Source organism: Neocloeon triangulifer, unplaced genomic scaffold (assembly GCF_031216515.1).
Source record: "Neocloeon triangulifer isolate White Clay Creek 2 clone unplaced genomic scaffold, ASM3121651v1 ptg000010l, whole genome shotgun sequence".
NCBI classification, from domain to species: domain Eukaryota; kingdom Metazoa; phylum Arthropoda; class Insecta; order Ephemeroptera; family Baetidae; genus Neocloeon; species Neocloeon triangulifer.
This window is the reverse complement of record NW_026775552.1, coordinates 28,556-54,902: the sequence shown is the minus strand read 5'-3', so window position 1 is coordinate 54,902 and position 26,347 is coordinate 28,556. Positions and strand designations below refer to the sequence as shown.

Genomic DNA, 26,347 nt, shown 5'->3' with positions numbered 1-26,347 from the left:
GGCGTTTTCATCTAGTTAGGGAATTCGAGCTCCAGTGGAATATTTGTTGCACAGTTTCAAAGCAAATTCAATTACACACGAAATACCTGGAAGAGCTAAATTTGTCCCCATTTGTGAGTGGCATGAAGTTCCCTAAGTGGAAGTTGGCGAAAGTGGAAGTTCCCAAATAACATGGAGGCAAAAGGTGGGGCCAGGGTAGCATGGGGAGGAAATGGGCAGCATCGACACATGATTTGACAGACTCTGAAGCCAATGAGTGAATGGAGTTCCACATAAGTGTAAATGCAGGTTGAAATAGCATATTTTCGCATTGAAATTAAAAATCGCATTTACATTGAGTGTGCTAGTGGAACCTCCCAAAAGAAGTTCGCGAGAAAGCTACTCAAGAGTGAATCACTCTTTTTTTAAACCAGTGAATCACTCTTTTTTCAAAGCCTCGAATCACTCATTATAAATTCAATTTAAGAAATTTTTAAAAATGCAAATTATATTTAAAAAATACATGGTCGCTCGGAAAAATACTTCTTGAACCACAACACTCAGAAAAATAATTCTCCATGCCGCGAAAAGCACGTGCCTGGAGGATCTATTTTTCTACGCGCTTACCGAATAAACATGTTACAGCGGCATATCGACACGTCATATTTTTTTACACTCTCCCGTAGGTTCAAACTTTAAAAAAAATTAAAGCAGTCCCTCTTTAAAGTTTAAAGAAAATATCATTGAGAATTGTTATTTCCATTACAATGCAATAATAAATGACAAAAATTGATCCTCAATGAATTTTAAACACTTTTTATTATTCAAAACTAATGGGAGGAAAATAGCAATTAATATCATTTTAAGCACAAAATAATATGAAGATATGGAGCTCATCTTTTTATTGAAAATAATACCATGCTTATAATTAATTCACCGACCTTTCTTGGTGGATTTAGAGTGAACTCTCTCTCAAGGTACAATCTTCTTCATCCCAGAAGTTTCAAAAGACTCCGTCAGGATTGAAATCTGCGCCCAACAACTTGATAAACAAACACACCTCGTGTTTTCCTTCTCCCCTCAATACACGCCAACTTTGATAATTACATTCGCGCGCAAACAATTTTAGTGGAAATTCGTTTGTTGTTGCAAAACTTTTTGGCCTTAATGGCTTCGCCTGAGCTGGAGAGAATGTTGAAATAAAAAACTGCTGCACTTCTCCTTGCACGAGTCGCTCCGGGGGATGGTTTTGGGCCAGGAAAAAGCACAAAAGGTAATCACGGCGTATATATATTTTGCAGGCGGCTCGGGATTAATGTCGGGGCTGTGCTTTTTAACAAGCCACTGGCTGCCTCTTGAGCACGCCCCTGTTGGCGATACGTCGTTTTAATTGCTCGTCAGCTCTTATTTAAATTAGCCTTCCTTCCTTCCTTGCCTTCGAGAGGAGGCCCTGATAAAAATCTTGCGATCAGCAAGTTATGCGCGCGCGAACTGTTCACCCGCAGCTCGGCTCGAGTGTGTTTTGCCTCCTGGTATTTTTTGTTTTTATATTTAATTTGTGAGGTTTTTACTGCACCTTCGGGCGAGCGCAACTTTCCAGGATGAGGGTGAAAAAAATTAAATTTCTCTCACAGCATAAAAGGGGAACGGCACGAAAAAAATCCTCAAAAGCGGTCCTTAACGAGCTGTAAATCATCGCCTTGTTGTTTGTCGGAATCGTTGTGTAAGGGTTTTTAATTTAAATTCCAAACCTAATATATATTTTTATCTTAATTTGAATTCTCTGTCGTCAAAGGCACCGTTTTTTTCAGCAGACGGTGAAATAAATTTCGTTGACTACAAAGAAGCACTTTAACATCCAAGCGGCCGGTGAGAGAAATTGTAAATTGAAACGAACTCCTCGGCAATCAAACTCCCGCTTGTTGATAAAGCACATCAGCAGCCCTTTCTTTTCCACCCTCTTTAACTTCTTCTTTCTCGCCTCGCTCTAAGAAAGCGATAAAACATACATTTGCCATTCGGAGCAGCTGTCGCCTCAGAAGCAAAGCAATTTTCTCGGTTCTTTTTCGCTCCTCTCAAAGTGGCAAAGAAACAAAGTGCGATTAATCCCTAATAGAATTAATTGCGCCACGGTGGCTCTTTAATTGAGCTTGGCTAGTTATCTCGCAGCCACCATTAGTCTGGGACAGTCGGAACGGGTGTCGGGTCGCTGCAAGACCGGCAATTCATCTCAATTTTGGTATGGGAGGGACCAAGAAAAAGGGACAAAGAACAGCGATTGAGAGGGAAGCTCTTTCTTTTGAGCCTTCCGAATGGAGAGAATATTTGTTTGAATTATGCAGAGGCTTTTGAAATCCATCCATGGCTTCCAGTGACTAAAGTGGAATAAAAAAAAATCATTGCAGTGATCTGAATAAGAAAAAATTAAAAACACTCTAAAGATTTCCACCACAATAAGAAAAGAAAAAATATTTTAAAAATGTTAATATGTTCGTCATTTTAATGAAAAGTTCTTTCAAATTCAACGAGAAATCAGAGCGATGAGGAAATTTGTAGTTTTTTTATTTTTACTAATTTATCGTAAAATATCCACCAAAGTTCACTGAATTGAACTTTGGCCTGCTTTGCTCTTTTTGCTGAGAGTCTCTTAGGAGCGTCAATCTGACCAAACTTTTACTTTTTGATCAGCCTTTTTTTTCCTTTCCTCTTCGCCCGGCTTTTAACTTTCAATTTCGCCCCGTTCAATTAACCGCGCCTTTCAAAGTGGAAAAGGGTTGAGAATTCGTCTCGTCGCCAGGGATCGATTAGCGCTCCGGTATGTTAAGAGGAACGCGCGCCTAATGCACGCGTGCGATATTCAATTAAAAGCACACCAATTTCGTGCAAAATGTGGAGCGCACCTTCGCTCAGACTAATGTGCGCCCGTTAAATTTAATTACACACGCACACACTCACATTCCGAGGGTTGTTGGAAACGTTTTTGGCCGAATCCATTTGGCGGACACCGGCTTTGACCTCCAATTTATTTGCACAAATGAGCGAACTAAGCAAGCAAAGCTAAAAGGGAGTTTTCGCTGGTTAAATTATTCAAGCAAACAAATATGAGTCGTTTTAATTAATTTTTAACATTACATTTCTTTCAATATATTAAATTATTGTTGAATATAAAGCAGAAAAATAATATTTCAGAAGTAAAATGGAAAGTTTTCCCTCTCTTGACTGTGAAATGTTTATTTATTCGAAAAGGTATGAAAGATTCATGACCAAACAAACTTCATGCATAAGGAAAAAAAGGCAGATTTTAGAGGCCATTTCATCGTTGTACAAACAAAGGATGTACGAAATCAATATATGTACTCTTTTCCATTTTTTTCATGCGTTGCAAATTTTTTAGAATATTTATTCAGAAAAGGATAACGAAGGTGGAATATTTTTAATAAAAAAGGTCAAAGGGCTGATCTAAAGAAAAAGATGCAATGAAGAATTTATTTCTTTAGTTAAAGATAAAAATTTGAAGACTTAGAGACTGGTGATTTGAATTTTAATTCGGCTTTACCTCGATCGGTTTTTGTGAGTTTTTATTGTTTAAGAAAAAACAATCTGCTCTACATGTTTTGGCTGCAGGCTGCAGCCATAATTCATGAGTTTTCTGCGGTGGTCGAGAGAAGACTTGTAGAGCAGGATATTGTTTTTTCTTCAGCAATAAAAACTCACAAAAACCCATCAAGGAAAAGCAGAATTTAAATTCAAAGCACCATGAATGGCATGAATCAACCCTCGATCGTGAACTTCTGCCTCAAAACTTTGAGACTGCTTTAAACAGATTCAACAAGTAAAATAAACGTTGACAAATTCATAGAATTATCTGTCTTTTTTTACAAAATATTTCAAGACAAGTTCAGAACTTAAATAATTATCTGCTATATATATTTTACTTAATTTTTTATTCCCAATCGAAATGTTTGTATTTTGGTAATCGCAGTTGAGCGGCGATTGCTGTTATTTCCCGGCGGACTAATTAATTTTCGTTTCCCGGATCTGCCGCAGACGCAAAATCACAGGCGGAGAAAGACTGATTACCTGCCCGTGGCTAATCTATTCTCTAGTCTGAAAATTCCGCCTGCTCTCCTCAGCCCAAGTTGGTCTTGTTTCCTTTTGCGCCGTAGAATTGTGGAAAAGCGTGGCGGGACTTTCATTAAACTAAAACATGATGTGCACCAACAAAGCTTATCTCGCTCCATTCAGCTTGGCTGATCTTTGCTGCAATTTAACGACGACGACGAACGGGCTAATTAACGTTTTTATCTCTGCGCCGGAGCCCAATCGAATGCTGCGTTGATGTTTATCAACGCTTGCCGGAATAATTGCTTTCGTGATTGATTGCGGGTCAGTTCATGAACTAATTGCGCAGGGGTCACTTGATTAATGGCCGAGCCACTTTCACAGCCGATCGAATTGTCAAAGAAATTGCTGGGCCACAATAGAGCAACGCAATCAAATCAATTCTTCCACTCGGTCAAATACCCAAGCTAATTCTTAAATAATTATTTTTTTTAAATTAAATTTAAAAAATTAAATCAAAATTTATTCAAATCAGACTCTCAATAGAGAATTCTTTAGATTACAATTTATGCTATTTTGATCGGTTTTTAATAATTCAAAATATCTTGTAATATTAACAAATTGTAATTACAATTTTATTATTTGCCAAAGTATCATAAAACCATAACATACAGATTAAAATATTTATTCCATGCAAACTTTTCTCTCAGCCAAGTCAGGTGAAAGTTTCCAAGTTCGTCGCTGCTTGAAATTCAACGTCAAACGTGTGCATTATCCAGCAAAGTGTGTCACTTCTGATACGGTAGCTTTTCTTGCTCCTCTTGCGAGATAAACTCTGAAGTTGCATGGAAGGAACACGCTCTGTGCTGCAATCTCCGCTTCCACATCAAATTGAATCCGACGTTTTTCCCATGATCTCACATTTCACATAGTTTACATGAGACACAATCAATCGAGCCTCGGCGCACCGAATTAATACCCTTTATGCTTGTGAAATCCCTTTTAAATTACACCGGGAGAGAGACACAGGGGGGTAATCTCGTCTAGGCTCCTTGGAGAGACTCTCGCTTGCTCGCTCTTTGAATGCAAAGCGCAGGATTTATTGTGCTACAAGGGCAAAATCACTCGAAAGCCGCTTTGCACGAAATCGCGACACAGAGTTTTCGCTCCTTGGGAAAATGTGTCTGCACCTCCAGATACATTTTCACCTCCTGCGAAAAAAAAAACGACGCGATTCTCCAGGCGTCGTATATTTTCACGTGACACCAATTTATTTCATTTTCCTGCTGCGACATGCGTGGCTCCTGCGCGAAGAAAAAAATACTAAACAAAAACGAGCAATGCATACAAATCATCCGCAAAGTTCGTCGCCCTCGGCGCCTTCCTCCTTCTCAAAAGAGCCACTTTTTTCACAAAGTGTTAAAACTCACTCACCTAAAAACAAAATTCGTAGTTTAATCAAATACCAGATATAAGGTTTATTATTATTATTATTTTGTTTTTTACAATTAAAATAAACCCATATAATGATTTTTAAAGCTTGAAAATTTCTCCCTGGAAAAAATTGATGCGGGTATACATTTTTATAAAAGCTTGGGAGGAAAAATGAAAGGTCAGCAGAATAGCTCATGCGTGCGTGTGTTTTTCGACTCGCAAATCCTCCCCGAAATGCGTAATGAGGATTAAGGACTATGGACGGGAGTTCATCAAAATTTATGAGCTCGTAATAAATCATCGCTGCAGATCATCTCGTCGCATTGTTGGTCGACAGTCCATGCATCCTTTGGATTGGCTTTTGGCTTCGTTAAATCTTTTGCTTTAATTCGCAGTCAGTGATAAATGGTCCGTGGCGTTGATGAAAAAGCAAACGTCAGCTGCTGCTTTTAAGGACTCGTTAAATAGATCCGTTTCAATTAAAAAATAATTTAACTTTGATTAATATAGTTTAAATTATTAAAATTATATAATATTTTCTTTGAATAATAGCTAGACTTCACTACAAATAAACACAGCAAGAAAAAGCTAAAAAATTATATTTATGCTTAAAAATTAAAAGAATTATTAATTAATTCAATCTGGAATAACAAATGTTTATTGAATTAAAAATAAAATTAATTAATATTATAGTATGGGTATAGTTTAGATCAATATCCAAGCTTTTTTCCGTCCGTTCTGTGAAAAAAGTTGTTGGTTCGAAGAAACCAGGGTTTCTGGGCATGAGCATTTTCATCTGCTCAACTAGTGTTGCTCATGAGCATGCTCACTTTTTCGGTGCTCACCAGCATGTGCTCAATGCTCATGCTCAATATACCTTTGCTCAACGCTGCTCATAAGCAAAATTTGCTCAAACCTTGCTCATGAGCAGCTCATGCTCAGATTCCCTGGAAGAAACTCTTTCCTCATTCTCCGGCATTCTCGCTTTCTTTCTGCGCAATCAAAAGGCTTCAAATATGATTAAGCCGCCAAAGTTGGAGATGCAATCGCGAACGTCTCTCCGACTTTTCGTCAGCGACGTGACACAAATGCCAAATCTGTATGCACCCTGTCGGGAGATGGGTCGATCGGACGCGTGCGTGTCGCAAAACCACATCACACAGGCCTTGTTTTCGCGCGTTAATTGAAAGCCGGGATTTGCGTTCGCACGTTCGCCTATAACGCGTGTTATTGTTTTCGCCTGGGAAAAAAAATGGCTCGCTGAAATTTCCTCTCTCGCAGCAGGGAGCAGATCGAACGGAAGGAAAAAAAACCACCGTCAGCGAGTGAAATTGGATTAGCATCCATCTGCGGGGACGTGTTGACGGGAAACTTGATATTTCTTCTTTTTATTTGTATAGAAAGAGTGAGGACGACGCCTGCATCGCTACAAAGGCGCGTTTCATAAACAAAGATTAATGAGGGATGGGATTATTCGTTTGATTATATTCTCCTACAGCATCATACAAAAATATAGATAAATCTGTGGCACAGAAAATAAAAAAAATATTTGTTTGAAGAAGTTGACACTCGAGGAGATGATCATGGAAATGAAGATTCGGGCTTTTCCAATAAAAAATATTTTTATAAGGGTGTGGGATTTTTTCAGATAGAAATGCTATTCATTAAAATCGATTAGGGATATTTTTAATTACTTTGTTAAAAAACAAAACGCTTTTATTAAAAAATAATAATAAAACCTCAGCTACGATTTCATTGGAAAGAAAAATTCAATAGCAAGAAAAATAAATAAAATTACAGTAATAATAGAATTAAAAGTCATTAAAGGGAACTTACAACTTAATAGTGTTTTTAATAACATTAGTGTCTATCTAAATACCTGATTTTTTTTTAGTTACAATTTGTTCTCATCTGTTTCTAGTTGATGACTTTACCAATTCTAATTAAATTACTTATAAATGTCGATTTTGTATATTATTATACTTATTATTAGTTGATTTTAAATCACTATATTTACTCTTTTACGAATTTAACTACAATTTTTTTGAATTAACAAAACGACGTTTTTATTGCTTTGAAATGTTTCATTAAAAATTAAAGAAAAAAAAATTTAATTTGATCATAATGTCTGAAATATTTATTGCTTCTCAGTTAAATTGTTTTAAAACGGTGACTTAGTTGATGACGGAAAATGCATATATTTGACAATTTCAATTTTTTACATTTACAGGGGCTGCAAATTATTATCAGAAATAGAACAACTGAAGTTCTGTTCTGCGCTTCCACAAAGATCCTTTGAAACCGTTATTTCCTTTCCCATTTGGTACTAGTTCTGATTGCACTGCGTGTTTGTGCATGAAAGTACAAGTTGGAAGGAAAAGTGCAACCTGCATCTCTTTTCTCTTTTTGCTATACGAAAGCAATTATTGGGCTTCAACGCGTGCTTTTTGCATGATTGCAATTTCAAAGCTGTTGCAACTGCAAAAATAATCACTCGGTGTCGAACCGCAGATGGAAATTGAATCGCGGCTGCGGCGGCTTTCATAAGCCGGGATCAAAACCGAAACGGCCAAAGTCGAATTGGGCAGCGAGTGATGTTGGCCGGCACGAAATTGTCTTTTTGTTTGGTGTGGGATTACGCGCGGCGAGTGGCGATTTCAATTGGTCCCGCCGACTCTTTTGTTCTCCTCTAATGGAGAGTGCGGTGATGATCGATTCACGCGCAAATCCCCTCTGTGGGTTTAGATTGTGGACGCGGACGCTAAAGTGGCCGCCGCAGTCAACGAAAGTGAAATCTGCTGCGTACATAATAAATGACTAAATGGACTGCCATTCATGAAGGCGGTTCATGGACAATCTAAATAATTTTCAAAAAAATTATAAGCAGAACAATTGAATAAAATAATAAATAAACATTAAAAATTGGTAAAAAGCAATGATTAACATTTTTAGCATCAGTTTTAAATTCAATATTAACACTCTAGGTGGATTTCATGAAAAAATGAAAAAATCGAGAATTTTTCATTTTTTCTTTGCAACGAGGTTCGCCTGGTTTCAATTTTTTAGTATCAGTTTAAGTTGCAAATTTATATAAATATACAAATCAATGAAAAAATCACAACGAAAACTATTATTGGTTGACCTTCTTAATATATAGCATGATTTACTAAAAAGCAATTGTTTTGCAAAATGTATAAAATAAAAACATTAAATAAGTAGTTCGAGAAAAAAATAAACATGTAATTAATTTTATAAAGTAAATCAATCTGAGTACTTTATAAGCATTAATTTGAGTCTTTTCACACACAAATCAAGATTGCTTGTGGTTATGACAAAATTATTTTTAAAAATGGAATTATTCTTTAGAGAGAAACTTGTGGCTAGAAAATTTCATCCCCTAATTTTGAAACTTTCTCAAAGGTTATTTTGGATTATTTTTCAAGCTTTTTGCAATCAATTTAATTTTACTCTTTATTTCCTGAAAAAAATACTCAAATTTGTACTATTTTGTTGCAGGCTCGATCAGCAACATCGACGATGCCGAATTTCACTGCAACAAGACGCAAGTGCGGAAGGTCATCTCAGGCGTGGTCGGCGCCGCCTCCAGCGTCACCTCGATCCAGGTGGCCAACCTGCTGCGCCTCTTCAAGATACCGCAAGTAAGTCGAATCGATAAAAGAAAAATAAAAGCATCGAAAAGAAGAAACGTCTCTCAGTGAAAAGGGCAAAAAACATCAAAAGAGATAAGAACAAAGTTCAACGCGGGCGTCGGGTGATTTATTATAAGATTGGTCTGCGATTACTTTTTTTTTATGCTTCTTCACTTACGAACTTATCGATCGGGCCATCAAAAAGCGTGCGAATTGCGACACAAATGTTTTATTCAAGTCGGTCTGCACACCCGGTTGCATATACTTGAAAACTCGTTCTTTCCTTTCGCACTCGATCGCTGCCGGTTTTGTATTTTACGGTGACTTTTAAGCGCGCTTATCGCGTTTCCTTGCGCGCTCACGTCTTCGCCGCTCATTTATATTGAAACTTTCTGAGCGGAAAAGTCGTTTTCAATCAAATGTCGTGATACATGCGGCCACATTTCGCTCACGGTATTGCGAAAATGCAATAACTTGACATGAGAGATTCCGAAGCTAAACCAACTCTTGAACTCGTTCGTGCAAAGAGGGATATGAAACGTGCAGGCGAATAGCAACTCCATTGAATAGCTCTTGATCCAATTTTCTCTATTAGATTGTTCCTCGTTGAAATTGTATCTATATTACCTTAGAATAGAATAATTTTGCCAATTGTAAGAGCAGAATTACTGATGATAACTTATTTATTTATTTAATAATAAATTAAATGAATAGATTTTATTGAAAATTGAAACGCATAATTCAGTTAATTGTACAATAAAATCTATATTACTGTGCTTCAATAATACTGAATAAATTGTATAATATTATGATTTTAATGATATTTTGAGTTAATTTGTAAGGGGTTTATTTTTTCCTAGTTTTACTCCCAGTTTATTTAAAAATAAATATGGTTTGTTAAATCAATTGATTAATCAATTTGAAAATTTAATTCCTCAAATTTTGTGAAACTTCTCAAACTCAAAAGATTCCTTTTGCGTGTTGTCAAACAAGTAACATGGCTGCGGGGAGCACCTGGTGATATTTATATCGAAACTTTGCTTTCAGTCCTTTGGCATCCGCAGCGACCTGGGAACAGATTCGTCTCTCTCGCCTGAAGCGCTTTCGCGCTCGAAATTAACATCTTCTTGTCTCGCACAAAGCGCAAGAGTGCCTACCTATGCGACGCTCGCGCAAATCCGAGTCGTGCAAACTTGGAATGATTTGAATAAAGCGGCCTCATTGTTGTGACGGTAAACATTGCCAGAGCAACAAGTAGAATTCGAACCCAGCTGCATAATTTATCTGCGCGTTTCCCAGTCACACCGAAATAGCTCCTTTTTCTCCAACTTCCCTCAACGTTCATTTGCATTTGGCTCCAAATTTGCATTTCATTTGCAAGACTGATCGTTGCATATTAATTCTAATGCGTGCTTCTCTTGTCAAAGGAATTAACAAATATTTAAAATAAATTTATCTTTTGACTTATTCAATTGCAAGGTTTCTTTATCACGATTAATTATCAGAGGCAATTTATTGCCCAAACACATAAAAAATATTATAAAATTGAAAAATAAAGAAAGGAGAGGAAAACGAATTCTAAAATCAATGCTTCTTCCAGGATGCTGCTGCTTTTCGTGCTCTTTATTTTCCTCCTCGCCCTTCTTTAAAAAATTATTTAAATTAACATATTTTTTCTATTTAATTATTAAATTGTTTGAATTTAAAATAAGTTGTTAATGTCAGGTCATTTCCTTTTCTAATGCAAATTTTATTTCTCTGTTGCCATATAAAATAAATTTCATTTTGATTGATTGATGAATTGTCACTTTGTTACCTCAACAGTTGAAGTACGATTAATCAATAATTCAACGCTGGCTTTCGAAAGGTCTTTGTACGTTTTTTTCCCTGCTGACAAACGATCAAAACGGTTCTTTTCGCGCGCGCGTTCCTTTGGCTATATTTATCGGCGGCGAAATTCGCTGACAAATGTGTCACCTTAGTTCGATAAACTCAATTTTCACCGTAACAAGAGAAAGGTCTCTCTCTTTTCAGGCCCGGAGCGGCGATAACGATTTAATGATCCGAGAGCCGGCTGGGAATCGCTCGAATGCCGTTCCGTGTCGCTCCCCCGTCGTTATATGTGAATGAGTGGCGGCGGAACAGGTGCCGCGCGTTCCCAGCCGCGCACTCACGCACAAACGCACCGCAAAACACCGCGCGGCAAACAATGGCAGAGAAAATTGGCGGAAAAACGCCCCATTGGCAAATGAAAAAGGGCAGCACGCGGTGCCACGTGCCCATGCATAAATGCTTCGCCAGGTTTTCAGCACGCCTCGCTTTGCACTTTTTATTTAGCTTTCAATTATCAAGTTTAATATTAATTAGTATTATCTATTTCTTTTTAAATATAATTTAATAAACATTATTATGTTATTTATTATTTATTTAAATTTGAAATTTTAATGTGATGTATCATACAATTTTATAAAATTGCATAAGTAATTAACAGAGGAAAATTTGAAATTAAATTTAAAGAATTTTTTTTACAAATTTTTTTAAATAAAAATGTCACGATTGTGGGTTTGAATTTAATATTAGCTTTTCCTCAAAGTGTTCTTATGTCATTTATTATAATTGAGAACGATATTTTTTTTACGAAAATTCTAAATACTCATGAAACAAATCAAATAGCTACTTTTTACTTCAAATATGTATAATTTCATCCTTTACAGTTTTTCACAAAATAATTGTGGAATATTCCCATAATGAAAATTGAAAGGCTTGAAATAAAATTTACAACAGTCTGCTTGTGAGTGATCATAAAATTGATACAGCATTTGAGTGAGATTTTTCACAGGCGGAGTCACAATAAAAAGCTACTTTTGGTGGCGATAAAGTTGACTTTTACGGTTCGTTTTTACCACTTTGCCAGTAAAGCGGAAAAATTTGTATAAATCGTGTAAAAGTTCCAAAAATACAATTTCTATAGCCTTAAATTTTCGCATTTCCTGGAAGCAGGAAACCAATAAAAGTGTGACGAGGAAGAATAATTTTGATTTTAAATCTCCAAATAAAAAAATAAAATCGCGTGGGATCGGCCGGATTATTATGTTTGTGCTTTTAGTATGAATCGTTTTTCCTCTTTATTTGTCGTGGGCGTTCAGTTCTTTTTCCGAGAGAAGTGATGTTTGATTGAAAATTGGGATTACGGCATTTACGCTCTAATTTTGCATCCACCGTTTGCGAAACAAAGAGCCGTTGCTCATTTGCGAGGCAAAATCAACTCTTAACAACAGCGACGCCATTACCATTAGTTAATGATGAGCTTGTAACGTTTGTTGATGCACACATGAACAACAATGTATAGAATAATTTGAGGAAGACGAACGCTATTGTAATATTTTCAGTCAATATCAAAATCTGCGTTTTGGTTCATGAAATATTTTTTCTTGCAGTTTAAGTAAGTCTTCGTTATGAGATATAAATTTATTTTAGTTGTATTAAATTTTATTTTTAATTTTTTTAATTATTATTATTATTGTTGTTTATTTGTCCACATTGTTACAAATACATTGTTTACATTCAATTTTTGAAAAACAATTATTTAAGAAAAAGAGATTGTTGGACAAAAAGGCATCATCACTAGCAAAAATTTTATTAATATTGAAAATAAATTTAATAATTTAATTTATGAAGCTACCTCAGATCACTGCAGATTAAATTTAAAGATTATTTAATTTGAATATTTTTATTTATTATTTATAATATTCGTATATTTTTACATTGTAATTTGTACTCATTTTTTTTCCAATTCAATTTTTTTCATGTATGACTTGAGTGGAATAAACAACAATAATAATTGTAATTTTATATAGTAAAACTTCATTCAACATTTTTCATTTTAATCCTGAATCCTGGAAGCTAAATCAATTAATTTATGAGGAAAAACTTCTCTCGGCTAAATGGTTACATTTAGCTTGAACTAAAAGAGATCCATATACTAAATTAACGCTATAAAAAAAAATGAAGTTTAAATTGTTTCTTTTAATTACGTATTCTTTGAAATTAATTAAAAAATTGAGGTATCAGGAAAAGATTGAGCAAAAAATTGAGAAAAAGTCAATCTTATTGAGAGACAGAATGGAAAACTTGTGGCGCAGTCATACTTTATAAGAACGCCCAGGGCACAAAGCGATCGTTCTTCGTTCGTTCGGATGTACTTTTGCGTTTGACACGCGCGCCGACGACAGACAGAGGTCCGAAGGAGGCAAAAGTGGTGCTGCTGCTGCTGACAAGGGGTTTGGCTGAGCGAGCGCTTTTCCTATATTGCCGAATAAATTATGAATACCAACACACGCCCCCACACAAGCTTTTCACTGCCCATTTTCGCAGCGATCCTTCCGCAACGAGATTGCGAAAAGCGTTTGGAGAAGAGAAACCTGCGTTCTCAACAATGTGACGAAAATATCGCCCTTTCACATCAACATGAAATGACCCGAGTGAAAACCATAAAAAACCACTATTCCTTATAAAAGCAAAAGCATGCAAAAAATGGTTAAAATTGAATTCTGCTGAGGCGAAGGAAGTTAAAAAGGGATACCGGAAAAATTTTTTATCGCTAAATGTGAAAAAGACACAATTTCATGACTAAAGGTAAAATAATATCGATCTAGAAATTTCTCAACTTTCCCCGTCTAACAAGTTTGCACCTCTATAGAAGATTGCGAAAATTGAATCTGTTGAAATAACTTACAGTACTGTTAATAAAAAAATGCAAAATTAGCAAAAACAAAATTAAGGAAGTTTATAATTCGGAAGTGATATAAATATAATTTTAGTAAACAAATAAATTATTCTTCTTCTTAATTTAAGCCTTGATTATCAGTGAAGTAACATTGCACGGCGACGATTTGATCCAATCTCTTTGATGAACGTTTTCCAAGCAAAATCAGAGACCAAATATTTTCGCGCACTTTTATCAAAAGATAAAAAGTTAAACTGAAATGGAAGGTTCGCTTGAGGTGAAAATTAATGGTTGAAATTTCAACTGTTTTGAATGAAAAGTGGCCAATTTTAGTTACCTGAAGGAAGGGCGCGAGGGCGGCGAAGTCACGAGTTGGTCAATTTCCTCCGTTTCATTGGTTTTGCTGACGAGCTTAAAAGCACGAGCCGTGGCGTGCTGTTATCAGAAGTTCCACGATGTGCCACCGGTGGCGCTCTTGTCAGTGCTTTTCGCGTGACCAGCTGACCACTTTTGATAGTTCAACGAAATAAAGCTGACAGAGGGTTTTGAATCATTCACCAAATCGCGCCGTGTTTGTTGGTGAGTCTCAGATGTTAATTTTAATTCAGACACAGGATAAAACTGTGATTTTCTAATTCGCGTGGGCGTGTGTATTTTATTTGTAAAAATGAGGCGCCCACAAAAGAGCTCGGTCTGCTCAGTGACGTGACGTCTCAGGATATGAATCGCGAAAGAACGCCTACCTTGTTGATAATCAAGCCCTCTGTTTAATTGAGGTTGCCAAAATCCATAACACCTTTCACATTCAAGCTCTAGGAGAGAATTTAAAATATTATTTTTAATTAAAATTACAAAATTTCTTGACAGTTATAAGTTCGAAACATTTAATAAAAATGTAAAAAAAAAAAATAAATAAATATCTGAGATCTAATTTTCTTATAATTAAATAACTTGTATTGTTGTTTTTTGGTCACAAAATGCTTAATAATTGCCCGAAAAATTGAAGTAAGTGTCGCTTTTTCTGTGGTTGCAGGTGTCGTTTTTCTCAACAAGCCCCGAGCTGAGCAACAAGCAGCGCTTCGAGTACTTCACGCGCACGATCCCGAGCGATCATTACCAAGTGAAGGCCATGGTCGATATCGTGGGTCGCATGGGCTGGAAGTACATCTCCATCCTCTACGAAGAGTCCAACTACGGCATCAAGGTAACTCGCCCTTTTCGCAAAGCTGTCTCGAGTCGTTTTCACTCCATTTTCCTGACTCGCTTTTTCTCCCAAAAAAGACCATCAAAGTTGATTTTCCTCATGCTTTCCCTTTCTTTGCTCGCCGCAGACGTTTGCCGAGACGTCCCTTTGTGCCATTTTTTTTATTCTCTTTCTCTCCGGAAAGCGGAAAAATGATTTCTCTGCCCTTTTTCGGACCGCTATAAAAAAAAAATAATATTTTATTTCGGCGGATACGATCTAATGAATAGATGGCGTGCTTCCGGCTATCAAAATAAAGAGTTGCTATCTCCATTTTCGTGTTTCTCGCAAAGTGCTCCGCCGATGAAGTGGCATGTCAAAACAGTCATTTCCAGGACATTTATTGTCCTTTACCATAGCTTGGTAAAGTGGCCATTTTGATGAAGGATAAAACTGATGTTATTATTCATCATTTTAATTTACGAACATTGTTCCAAAATAAAACAAGCGTACTGACTGGAAAAAACTTTCCGAGTAATTATTAGTTTTATCAAAAGTGAACGACTTGAACTAAAAGCCAGTAAAATTGAAATATTTGGATCAAAGAAAGCAAAGAAAACATTTAATCATTAAATCCAATTTATATCATAAAAAGGGCATTGCTTACTTGTTACGCAATTTATAATTGAAATTTTTTTGATAATCAGGAAAAAATAGCCCGTTTAATTTTAATGGGATTTCTTCCAATTTCTATGAAACATAGTGAGTAAAATATAAGTCATTGAGAGAACTGAATTTTTAATTTAAAATCGTTTTCTATGTGAATTTTATGAAATAATTTTTTCCTTATTGTTAAAATTGACCTGACCAAAATTGATAAAAATTTCACTAAATAACATTCATATCACCCCAATTAAGATGGAAAAATAAAATCTAAAGGTCGACATAAAAAATTTACATTGATCTTTATTGGGAAAGTTTGATTGCTTTTAAGTGTAGATATTATAAGCTTTGATAGGCTCATTTGTTAAGATTCAAATCATTTTTATCAAAATCTATCTACATTTGTTTGTTTTTCTTGTAAAAACTAGAGATGAAATCATCTTTGTTCGTCGTTTTCTCTCTCAAAACAATATCAGTGATTTGTAAAATTTTATACATTGCGCAAAAAAAAAACACTAAAAATTGGTCCTGTTAAAAATGAATTGCTAAAAACGTGCTATTTTCATATCCAGCAAAAGAGGGTTTAAACACGAACTTGTTTGTCGTGTCCAGACGGATGTGAAACATCTCATGACGGAATTTATAAAGTATTCGCACACTGGTCTCGCCTACAACCCAAAAACACACACACACACACAAGACTGCGGCGGCCACTTTAGCGCCGAATGCAAAGTGCCGCCGGCAGAGTTTCATTGTTTAGCCGAGGAAGGACTAATGGACGCCGCAAACTAATGGCGCGCACTGGATTACACCAGCCGGCGGCAGCAGCTTTGCCTTAATTCCGCACTATATGCTTTTTTCCCGCTCTTATTGCGAACAAATAATAATCTGCTGCCTCCCTCGCGCCGCCGTTTATCATCGCCTTTGTCCCCGAGCGAATTAACCGTGTCGGCAGCGGGGGCGCAACTCGCAACTCCAAATTAATTGCTCTCTCGCCCGAAACCCTCGCTCCGATTTCTTGCACCAACAACTAATATCGGCGATCATTTCAAAGTAGTCTTTAGGGGACTCTGTGTGCGGAGGTCGCAGTGTAAATAATATAATATAATGAAAATTAAGTTTCGCATCTCTTGCCCGCAGGAGAGATATAATCTCCAATCTCGGTTCATAATGATGACATGTATATGCTAGTTGTAAACCCTTTCTTCTCTTTTCCAATTTTTAACAACATTTTGTATCGACCGATTAATTAATTTAATAATTCAACCTATTTTTATTTTCCAAAAAAATAAGCCGGGAGGTGAATGATGAATTAAAAAACGCTCGTTTAATACTTTTTTTATATTTGTCAAGCACGTGACATTTTGCAAGAGATGAGCGGATGAAAGTTTAGAATTTAACGTGGCGTTGACAGAAATCAGAAACCTCTCTTGATGTTTCCTTATCACCCAAAGCTGAGGAAAAAGAACTCTCTTCTCAGCCCTTCTGCCCTAATGAATTTTCAACGCCTCCAGCCTCTTGTTCTGCTGTCGTGATGGAATTATTTATTAATTTTGTTTGTCCTTGACAGAGGATTTTAAAAGCGAAACGGCTCCCCATAGTCTTTTCATCAAACTTGCTTGTGAAAATTTAAATAAGAAATAATTTTTTTCTTATAGCTGCACGAAATTTTTAAAATTTCCGAAGAAAATGAACAGGCTTATTTTAACCTCCCCTGACGAATAAAATTTCTTTTGAAAATAAAGACAAATTTCTGCATCACCTGAAAATCTCTAAATTTTTACTCAAAAATATATTTTATTAATTTACAATTTTAAAGCTATTCCTGATATTTTTCGTAATTTTATAGAAAAATTAGAAAAATGTTTTCATTAATATTGAAAAGTATTACATTTTTATTATTTAAAGAAAATAATGTTTTATTTTCATTCAATTAATGGAACTTTTGATATTGTTTTTTTTTAAATAATAAATTAATTACAAAATATATTTTATTTCTTTTAAATATTCCAATAGGTAGATGTTTTAAATCAACCTTTTTACAAACAAAAAGCTTGAAAATGTGAAACACTCTGTTCATTTACCCCAGCAGAAATCATGAATTCCTACTTCTTCTCTATTCTCGCTCGACTGCGCCACTCTTTTATTTCCAGCGTTGATCATTAACCTAGTTGCGGATCGACTGAAAGACTACGTTTTTGAATGGGTGCACATTCATCTAGAGAGAAAAATACATATTTTTCTAATGGCTGCCTCACGCGCGTCACTCGCTAAGTAATTATATTCAGTATGCGCGCCGCGCGCAAAGAATAAAATGACAAAATGGAGCGACGTTGAAAAATGAGAGTGTTACCATTTTTCACTGCTTTTTGGTCAAAGAGTCGACGTGCTTATCATAATTGCGCTCGTGCATTAAACCGCACACGCTGGTCGTGCGCAATTATCTCATTTGCTCAAAAGGCCGGCGCCGCGTGTGTAATTTGCACAGTCCACCGGTGCTTTTAGCGCTTTTGATCAAAAAGCATGAATGCAAAAATTGCAATGAACGCCAGCAATTTTTCTTTTGTCTGTTCCACAAATGACGAGTTTTCAAAGGAAAACTTGATGCGCCGTCTCTATACCAACATAGAAATAGGTATTTTCCAGCTTTTGCGAAATTTTTTTCTACGACAGCGATTTTTAAAAGAATTTTGAGAGAGTTGATTCGTTAGATTAGAAATTCAGCTTTGGTGGTTTTTTAGTTGATAATTGTTTTATGGTAAACAAAAACTATAACATTTGAAACGATGAAGAATTAAAAACAAATCATCTAGGAAAAGCTGAATTTCAATGCAAACACAATGAGAGAAATTTAACGTGATTTCAGAAACTGAGCGAGAAAAAAATGCTCAGAAAAGAATGAAAAATTGAATTTTTGAAACCAGAAAATTTAATGTTTTGATAGAATCAAGATTTCTAATTAAAAGTTGAAATTAGGACATTTCACTTTGTGCTCCAAGCGTTGGTTTTCTCGCTCAGTTTCTGAATCCACGATTATTAGGGCTGAGCGTTTTAGTCTATTTTTAAGGTCAAAATAGTCGACTTTCGGCCTAAATTAAGTCGATTTTAGTCGATTTTCGAGCAAAAATAGTCTGTTTTTAGTCGATTTTGAAAATTTGCTAATTAAGGCAGGAAGGCAAAAAAAATTTTTTCCAAAAAATTTTGACTAGAAATGATCCAAATGGTCTGTCCGAAATTTTTAGATGGTCGCTAAAAAACATTTTTTTTTTCAGTCAAGACCGTCGCAAGTTGTTTGACGGGACTCCAGTCATTTCAATAATACCATGTTTGGTGCTAAATAAAAGCGGAGCACAAACTCGGCTATTGTGCCGTAAAATTAAGAGTTAAGGCTGCTCTTTCACACTATTTGAAAGCTTTTTTTCTAGATTTAGACGCAGTTCGAGCTATACTTTGACTGAGATCTCAACATTTCAATAATACCATGTTTGGTGCTAAATACGAGCGGAGCACAAACTTGGCTCTTGTGCCGTAAAATTAAGAGTTAAGGCTGCTCTTTCACACTATTTTAAAGCTTTTTTTTTAGATTTTAAAGCAGTACGAGCTATACTTTGACTGAGATCTCAACATTTCAATAATACCATGTTTGGTGCTTAATACGAGCAGAGCTAAAAACTGTCAATTGTGCCGTAAAATTAAGAGTCAAGGCTGCTCTTTCAAACTATTTTAAAGCTTTTTTTCTAGATTTAGAAGCAGTTCGAGCTATACTTTGACTGAGATCTCAACATTTCAATAATACCATGTTTGGTGCTAAATACGAGCGGAGCACAAACTCGGCTATTGTGCCGTAAAATTAAGAGTCAAGGCTGCTCTTTCACACTATTTTAAAGCTTTTTTTCTAGATTTAGAAGCAGTTCGAGCTATACTTTGACTGAGATCTCAACATTTCAATAATACCATGTTTGGTGCTTAATACGAGCGGAGCTAAAAACTTTCAATTGTGCCGTAAAATTAAGAGTCAAGGCTGCTCTTTCACACTATTTTAAAGCTTTTTTCTAGATTTAGAAGCAGTTCGAGCTATACTTTGACTGAGATCTCAACATTTCAATAATACCGTGTTTGGTGCTTAATATGAGCGGAGCTAAAAACTTTCAATTGTGCCGTAAATTTAAGAGTCAAGGCTGCTCTTTCACACTATTTTAAAGCTTTTTTTCTAGATTTAGAAGCAGTTCGAGCTATACTTTGACTGAGATCTCAACATTTCAATAATACCATGTTTGGTGCTAAATACGAGCGGAGCACAAACTCGGCTCTTGTGCCGTAAAATTAAGAGTCAAGGCTGCTCTTTCACACTATTTTAAAGCTTTTTTTCTAGATTTAGAAGCAGTTCGAGCTATACTTTGACTGAGATCTCAACATTTCAATAATACCATGTTTGGTGCTAAATACGAGCGGAGCACAAACTCGGCTATTGTGCCGTAAAATTAATAGTTAATCTTGCTCTTTCACACTATTTGAAAGCTTTTTTTCTAGATTTAGAAGCAGTTCGAGCTATACTTTGACTGAGATCTCAACATTTCAATAATACCATGTTTGGTGCTAAATACGAGCGGAGCACAAACTCGGCTCTTGTGCCGTAAAATTAAGAGTCAAGGCTGTTCTTTCACACTATTTTAAAGCATTTTTTCTAGATTTAGAAGCAGTTCGAGCTATACTTTGACTGAGATCTCAACATTTCAATAATACCATGTTTGGTGCTTAATACGAGCGGAGCTAAAAACTTTCAATTGTGCCGTAAAATTAAGAGTCAAGGCTGCTCTTTCACACTATTTTAAAGCTTTTTTTCTAGATTTAGAAGCAGTTCGAGCTATACTTTGACTGAGATCTCAACATTTCAATAATACCATGTTTGGTGCTAAATACGAGCGGAGCACAAACTCGGCTATTGTGCCGTAAAATTAAGAGTTAAGCCTGCTCTTTCACACTAATTGAAAGCTTTTTTTCTAGATTTAGAAGCAGTTCGAGCTATACTTTGACTGAGATCTCAACATTTCAATAATACCATGTTTGGTGCTTAATACGAGCGGAGCTAAAAACTTTTAATTGTGCCGTAAAATTAAGAGTCAAGGCTGCTCTTTCACACTATTTTAAAGCTTTTTTTCTAGATTTAGAAGCAGTTCGAGCTATACTTTGACTGAGATCTCAACATTTCAATAATACCATGTTTGGTGCTTAATACGAGCGGAGCTAAAAACTTTTAATTGTGCCGTAAAATTAAGAGTCAAGGCTGCTCTTTCACACTATTTTAAAGCTTTTTTTCTAGATTTAGAAGCAGTTCGAGCTATACTTTGACTGAGATCTCAACATTTCAATAATACCATGTTTGGTGCTAAATACGAGCGGAGCACAAACTCGGCTATTGTGCCGTAAAATTAAGAGTTAAGCCTGCTCTTTCACACTAATTGAAAGCTTTTTTTCTAGATTTAGAAGCAGTTCGAGCTATACTTTGACTGAGATCTCAACATTTCAATAATACCATGTTTGGTGCTAAATACGAGCGGAGCACAAACTCGGCTCTTGTGCCGTAAAATTAAGAGTCAAGGCTGTTCTTTCACACTATTTTAAAGCATTTTTTCTAGATTTAGAAGCAGTTCGAGCTATACTTTGACTGAGATCTCAACATTTCAATAATACCATGTTTGGTGCTTAATACGAGCGGAGCTAAAAACTTTCAATTGTGCCGTAAAATTAAGAGTCAAGGCTGCTCTTTCACACTATTTTAAAGCTTTTTTTCTAGATTTAGAAGCAGTTCGAGCTATACTTTGACTGAGATCTCAACATTTCAATAATACCATGTTTGGTGCTAAATACGAGCGGAGCACAAACTCGGCTATTGTGCCGTAAAATTAAGAGTTAAGCCTGCTCTTTCACACTAATTGAAAGCTTTTTTTCTAGATTTAGAAGCAGTTCGAGCTATACTTTGACTGAGATCTCAACATTTCAATAATACCATGTTTGGTGCTTAATACGAGCGGAGCTAAAAACTTTTAATTGTGCCGTAAAATTAAGAGTCAAGGCTGCTCTTTCACACTATTTTAAAGCTTTTTTTCTAGATTTAGAAGCAGTTCGAGCTATACTTTGACTGAGATCTCAACATTTCAATAATACCATGTTTGGTGCTAAATACGAGCGGAGCACAAACTCGGCTCTTGTGCCGTAAAATTAAGAGTCAAGGCTGTTCTTTCACACTATTTTAAAGCATTTTTTCTAGATTTAGAAGCAGTTCGAGCTATACTTTGACTGAGATCTCAACATTTCAATAATACCATGTTTGGTGCTTAATACGAGCGGAGCTAAAAACTTTCAATTGTGCCGTAAAATTAAGAGTCAAGGCTGCTCTTTCACACTATTTTAAAGCTTTTTTTCTAGATTTAGAAGCAGTTCGAGCTATACTTTGACTGAGATCTCAACATTTCAATAATACCATGTTTGGTGCTAAATACGAGCGGAGCACAAACTCGGCTATTGTGCCGTAAAATTAAGAGTTAAGCCTGCTCTTTCACACTAATTGAAAGCTTTTTTTCTAGATTTAGAAGCAGTTCGAGCTATACTTTGACTGAGATCTCAACATTTCAATAATACCATGTTTGGTGCTTAATACGAGCGGAGCTAAAAACTTTTAATTGTGCCGTAAAATTAAGAGTCAAGGCTGCTCTTTCACACTATTTTAAAGCTTTTTTTCTAGATTTAGAAGCAGTTCGAGCTATACTTTGACTGAGATCTCAACATTTCAATAATACCATGTTTGGTGCTTAATATGAGCGGAGCTAAAAACTTTCAATTGTGCCGTAAAATAAAGAGTCAAGGCTGCTCTTCCACACTATTTTAAAGCTTTTTTTCTAGATTTAGAAGCAGTTCGAGCTATACTTTGACTGAGATCTCAACATTTCAATAATACCATGTTTGGTGCTAAATACGAGCGGAGCACAAACTCGGCTATTGTGCCGTAAAATTAAGAGTTAAGCCTGCTCTTTCACACTAATTGAAAGCTTTTTTTCTAGATTTAGAAGCAGTTCGAGCTATACTTTGACTGAGATCTCAACATTTCAATAATACCATGTTTGGTGCTAAATACGAGCGGAGCTAAAAACTTTCAATTGTGCCGTAAAATTAAGAGTCAAGGCTGCTCTTTCACACTATTTGAAAGCTTTTTTTCTAGATTTAGAAGCAGTTCGAGCTATACTTTGACTGAGATCTCAACATTTCAATAATACCATGTTTGGTGCTTAATACGGGCGGAGCTAAAAACTTTCAATTGTGCCGTAAAATTAAGAGTCAAGGCTGCTCTTTCACACTATTTTAAAGCTTTTTTTCTAGATTTAGAAGCAGTTCGAGCTATACTTTGACTGAGATCTCAACATTTCAATAATACCATGTTTGGTGCTAAATACGAGCGGAGCACAAACTCGGCTCTTGTGCCGTAAAATTAAGAGTCAAGGCTGTTCTTTCACACTATTTTAAAGCATTTTTTCTAGATTTAGAAGCAGTTCGAGCTATACTTTGACTGAGATCTCAACATTTCAATAATACCATGTTTGGTGCTAAATACGAGCGGAGCTAAAAACTTTCAATTGTGCCGTAAAATTAAGAGTCAAGGCTGCTCTTTCACACTATTTTAAAGCTTTTTTCTAGATTTAGAAGCAGTTCGAGCTATACTTTACTGAGATCTCAACATTTCAATAATACCATGTTTGGTGCTTAATATGAGCGGAGCTAAAAACTTTCAATTGTGCCGTAAAATTAAGAGTCAAGGCTGCTCTTTCACACTATTTTAAAGCTTTTTTTCTAGATTTAGAAGCAGTTCGAGCTATACTTTGACTGAGATCTCAACATTTCAATAATACCATGTTTGGTGCTAAATACGAGCGGAGCACAAACTCGGCTCTTGTGCCGTAAAATTAAGAGTCAAGGCTGTTCTTTCACACTATTTTAAAGCATTTTTTCTAGATTTAGAAGCAGTTCGAGCTATACTTTGACTGAGATCTCAACATTTCAATAATACCATGTTTGGTGCTAAATACGAGCGGAGCTAAAAACTTTCAATTGTGCCGTAAAATTAAGAGTCAAGGCTGTTCTTTCACACTATTTGAAAGCTTTTTTTCTAGATTTAGACGCAGTTCGAGCTATACTTTGACTGAGATCTCAACATTTCAATAATACCATGTTTGGTGCTAAATACGAGCGGAGCACAAACTTGGCTCTTGTGCCGTAAAATTAAGAGTTAAGGCTGCTCTTTCACACTATTTTAAAGCTTTTTTTCTAGATTTAGAAGCAGTTCGAGCTATACTTTGACTGAGATCTCAACATTTCAATAATACCATGTTTGGTGCTTAATACGAGCGGAGCTAAAAACTTTTAATTGTGCCGTAAAATTAAGAGTCAAGGCTGCTCTTTCACACTATTTTAAAGCTTTTTTTCTAGATTTAGAAGCAGTTCGAGCTATACTTTGACTGAGATCTCAACATTTCAATAATACCATGTTTGGTGCTTAATATGAGCGGAGCTAAAAACTTTCAATTGTGCCGTAAAATAAAGAGTCAAGGCTGCTCTTTCACACTATTTTAAAGCTTTTTTTCTAGATTTAGAAGCAGTTCGAGCTATACTTTGACTGAGATCTCAACATTTCAATAATACCATGTTTGGTGCTAAATACGAGCGGAGCTAAAAACTTTCAATTGTGCCGTAAAATTAAGAGTCAAGGCTGCTCTTTCACACTATTTTAAAGCTTTTTTCTAGATTTAGAAGCAGTTCGAGCTATACTTTGACTGAGATCTCAACATTTCAATAATACCATGTTTGGTGCTTAATACGAGCGGAGCTAAAAACTTTCAATTGTGCCGTAAAATTAAGAGTCAAGGCTGCTCTTTCACACTATTTTAAAGCTTTTTTTCTAGATTTAGAAGCAGTTCGAGCTATACTTTGACTGAGATCTCAACATTTCAATAATACCATGTTTGGTGCTAAATACGAGCGGAGCACAAACTCGGCTATTGTGCCGTAAAATTAAGAGTCAAGGCTGTTCTTTCACACTATTTTAAAGCATTTTTTCTAGATTTTAAAGCAGTACGAGCTATACTTTGACTGAGACCTCAACATTTCAATAATACCATGTTTGGTGCTAAATACGAGCGGAGCTAAAAACTTTCAATTGTGCCGTAAAATTAAGAGTCAAGGCTGCTCTTTCACACTATTTTAAAGCTTTTTTTTCTAGATTTAGAAGCAGTTCGAGCTATACTTTAACTGGGATCTCAACATTTCAATAATACCATGTTTGGTGCTAAATACGAGCGGAGCACAAACTCGGCTATTGTGCCGTAAAATTAAGAGTTAAGCCTGCTCTTTCACACTATTTGAAAGCTTTTTTTCTAGATTTAGATACAGTTCGAGCTATACTTTGACTGAGATCTCAACATTTCAATAATACCATGTTTGGTGCTTAATACGAGCGGAGCTAAAAACTTTCAATTGTGCCGTAAAATTAAGAGTCAAGGCTGCTCTTTCAAACTATTTTAAAGCTTTTTTTCTAGATTTAGAAGCAGTTCGAGCTATACTTTGACTGAGATCTCAACATTTCAATAATACCATATTTGGTGCTAAATACGAGCGGAGCTAAAAACTTTCAATTGTGCCGTAAAATTAAGAGTCAAGGCTGCTCTTTCACACTATTTTAAAGCTTTTTTTCTAGATTTAGAAGCAGTTCGAGCTATACTTTGACTGAGATCTCAACATTTCAATAATACCATGTTTGGTGCTAAATACGAGCGGAGCACAAACTCGGCTCTTGTGCCGTAAAATTAAGAGTCAAGGCTGCTCTTTCACACTATTTTAAAGCATTTTTTCTAGATTTAGAAGCAGTTCGAGCTATACTTTGACTGAGACCTCAACATTTCAATAATACCATGTTTGGTGCTAAATACGAGCGGAGCACAAACTCGGCTATTGTGCCGTAAAATTAAGAGTTAAGCCTGCTCTTTCACACTATTTGAAAGCTTTTTTTCTAGATTTAGAAGCAGTTCGAGCTATACTTTGACTGAGATCTCAACATTTCAATAATACCATGTTTGGTGCTTAATACGAGCGGTGCTAAAAACTTTTAATTGTGCCGTAAAATTAAGAGTCAAGGCTGCTCTTTCACACTATTTTAAAGCATTTTTTCTAGATTTAGAAGCAGTTCGAGCTATACTTTGACTGAGACCTCAACATTTCAATAATACCATGTTTGGTGCTAAATACGAGCGGAGCACAAACTTGGCTCTTGTGCCGTAAAATTAAGAGTTAAGGCTGCTCTTTCACACTATTTTAAAGCTTTTTTTCTAGATTTAGAAGCAGTTCGAGCTATACTTTGACTGAGATCTCAACATTTCAATAATACCATGTTTGGTGCTTAATATGAGCGGAGCTAAAAACTTTCAATTGTGCCGTAAAATAAAGAGTCAAGGCTGCTCTTTCACACTATTTTAAAGCTTTTTTTCTAGATTTAGAAGCAGTTCGAGCTATACTTTGACTGAGATCTCAACATTTCAATAATACCATGTTTGGTGCTAAATACGAGCGGAGCATAAACTCGGCTATTGTGCCGTAAAATTAAGAGTT

The 26,347-nt window shown here is 35.8% G+C and overlaps 1 protein-coding gene across 1 annotated transcript in view; it reads left to right on the top strand.

The window, feature by feature from the left end:
- Nucleotides 1-15,419, top strand: part of LOC132195673 (probable metabotropic glutamate receptor mgl-1) — a 131,342-nt gene extending 115,923 nt beyond the window's left edge. Inside the window, exons 4-5 of the mRNA XM_059617833.1 lie at nucleotides 8,992-9,134; nucleotides 14,885-15,419. Of these exons, the coding sequence (XP_059473816.1) occupies nucleotides 8,992-9,134; nucleotides 14,885-15,250 (509 nt within the window). The 3' untranslated portion in view covers nucleotides 15,251-15,419. The remainder of the gene's footprint in view (nucleotides 1-8,991; nucleotides 9,135-14,884) is intronic.
- Nucleotides 15,420-26,347: the final 10,928 nt, after the last annotated feature.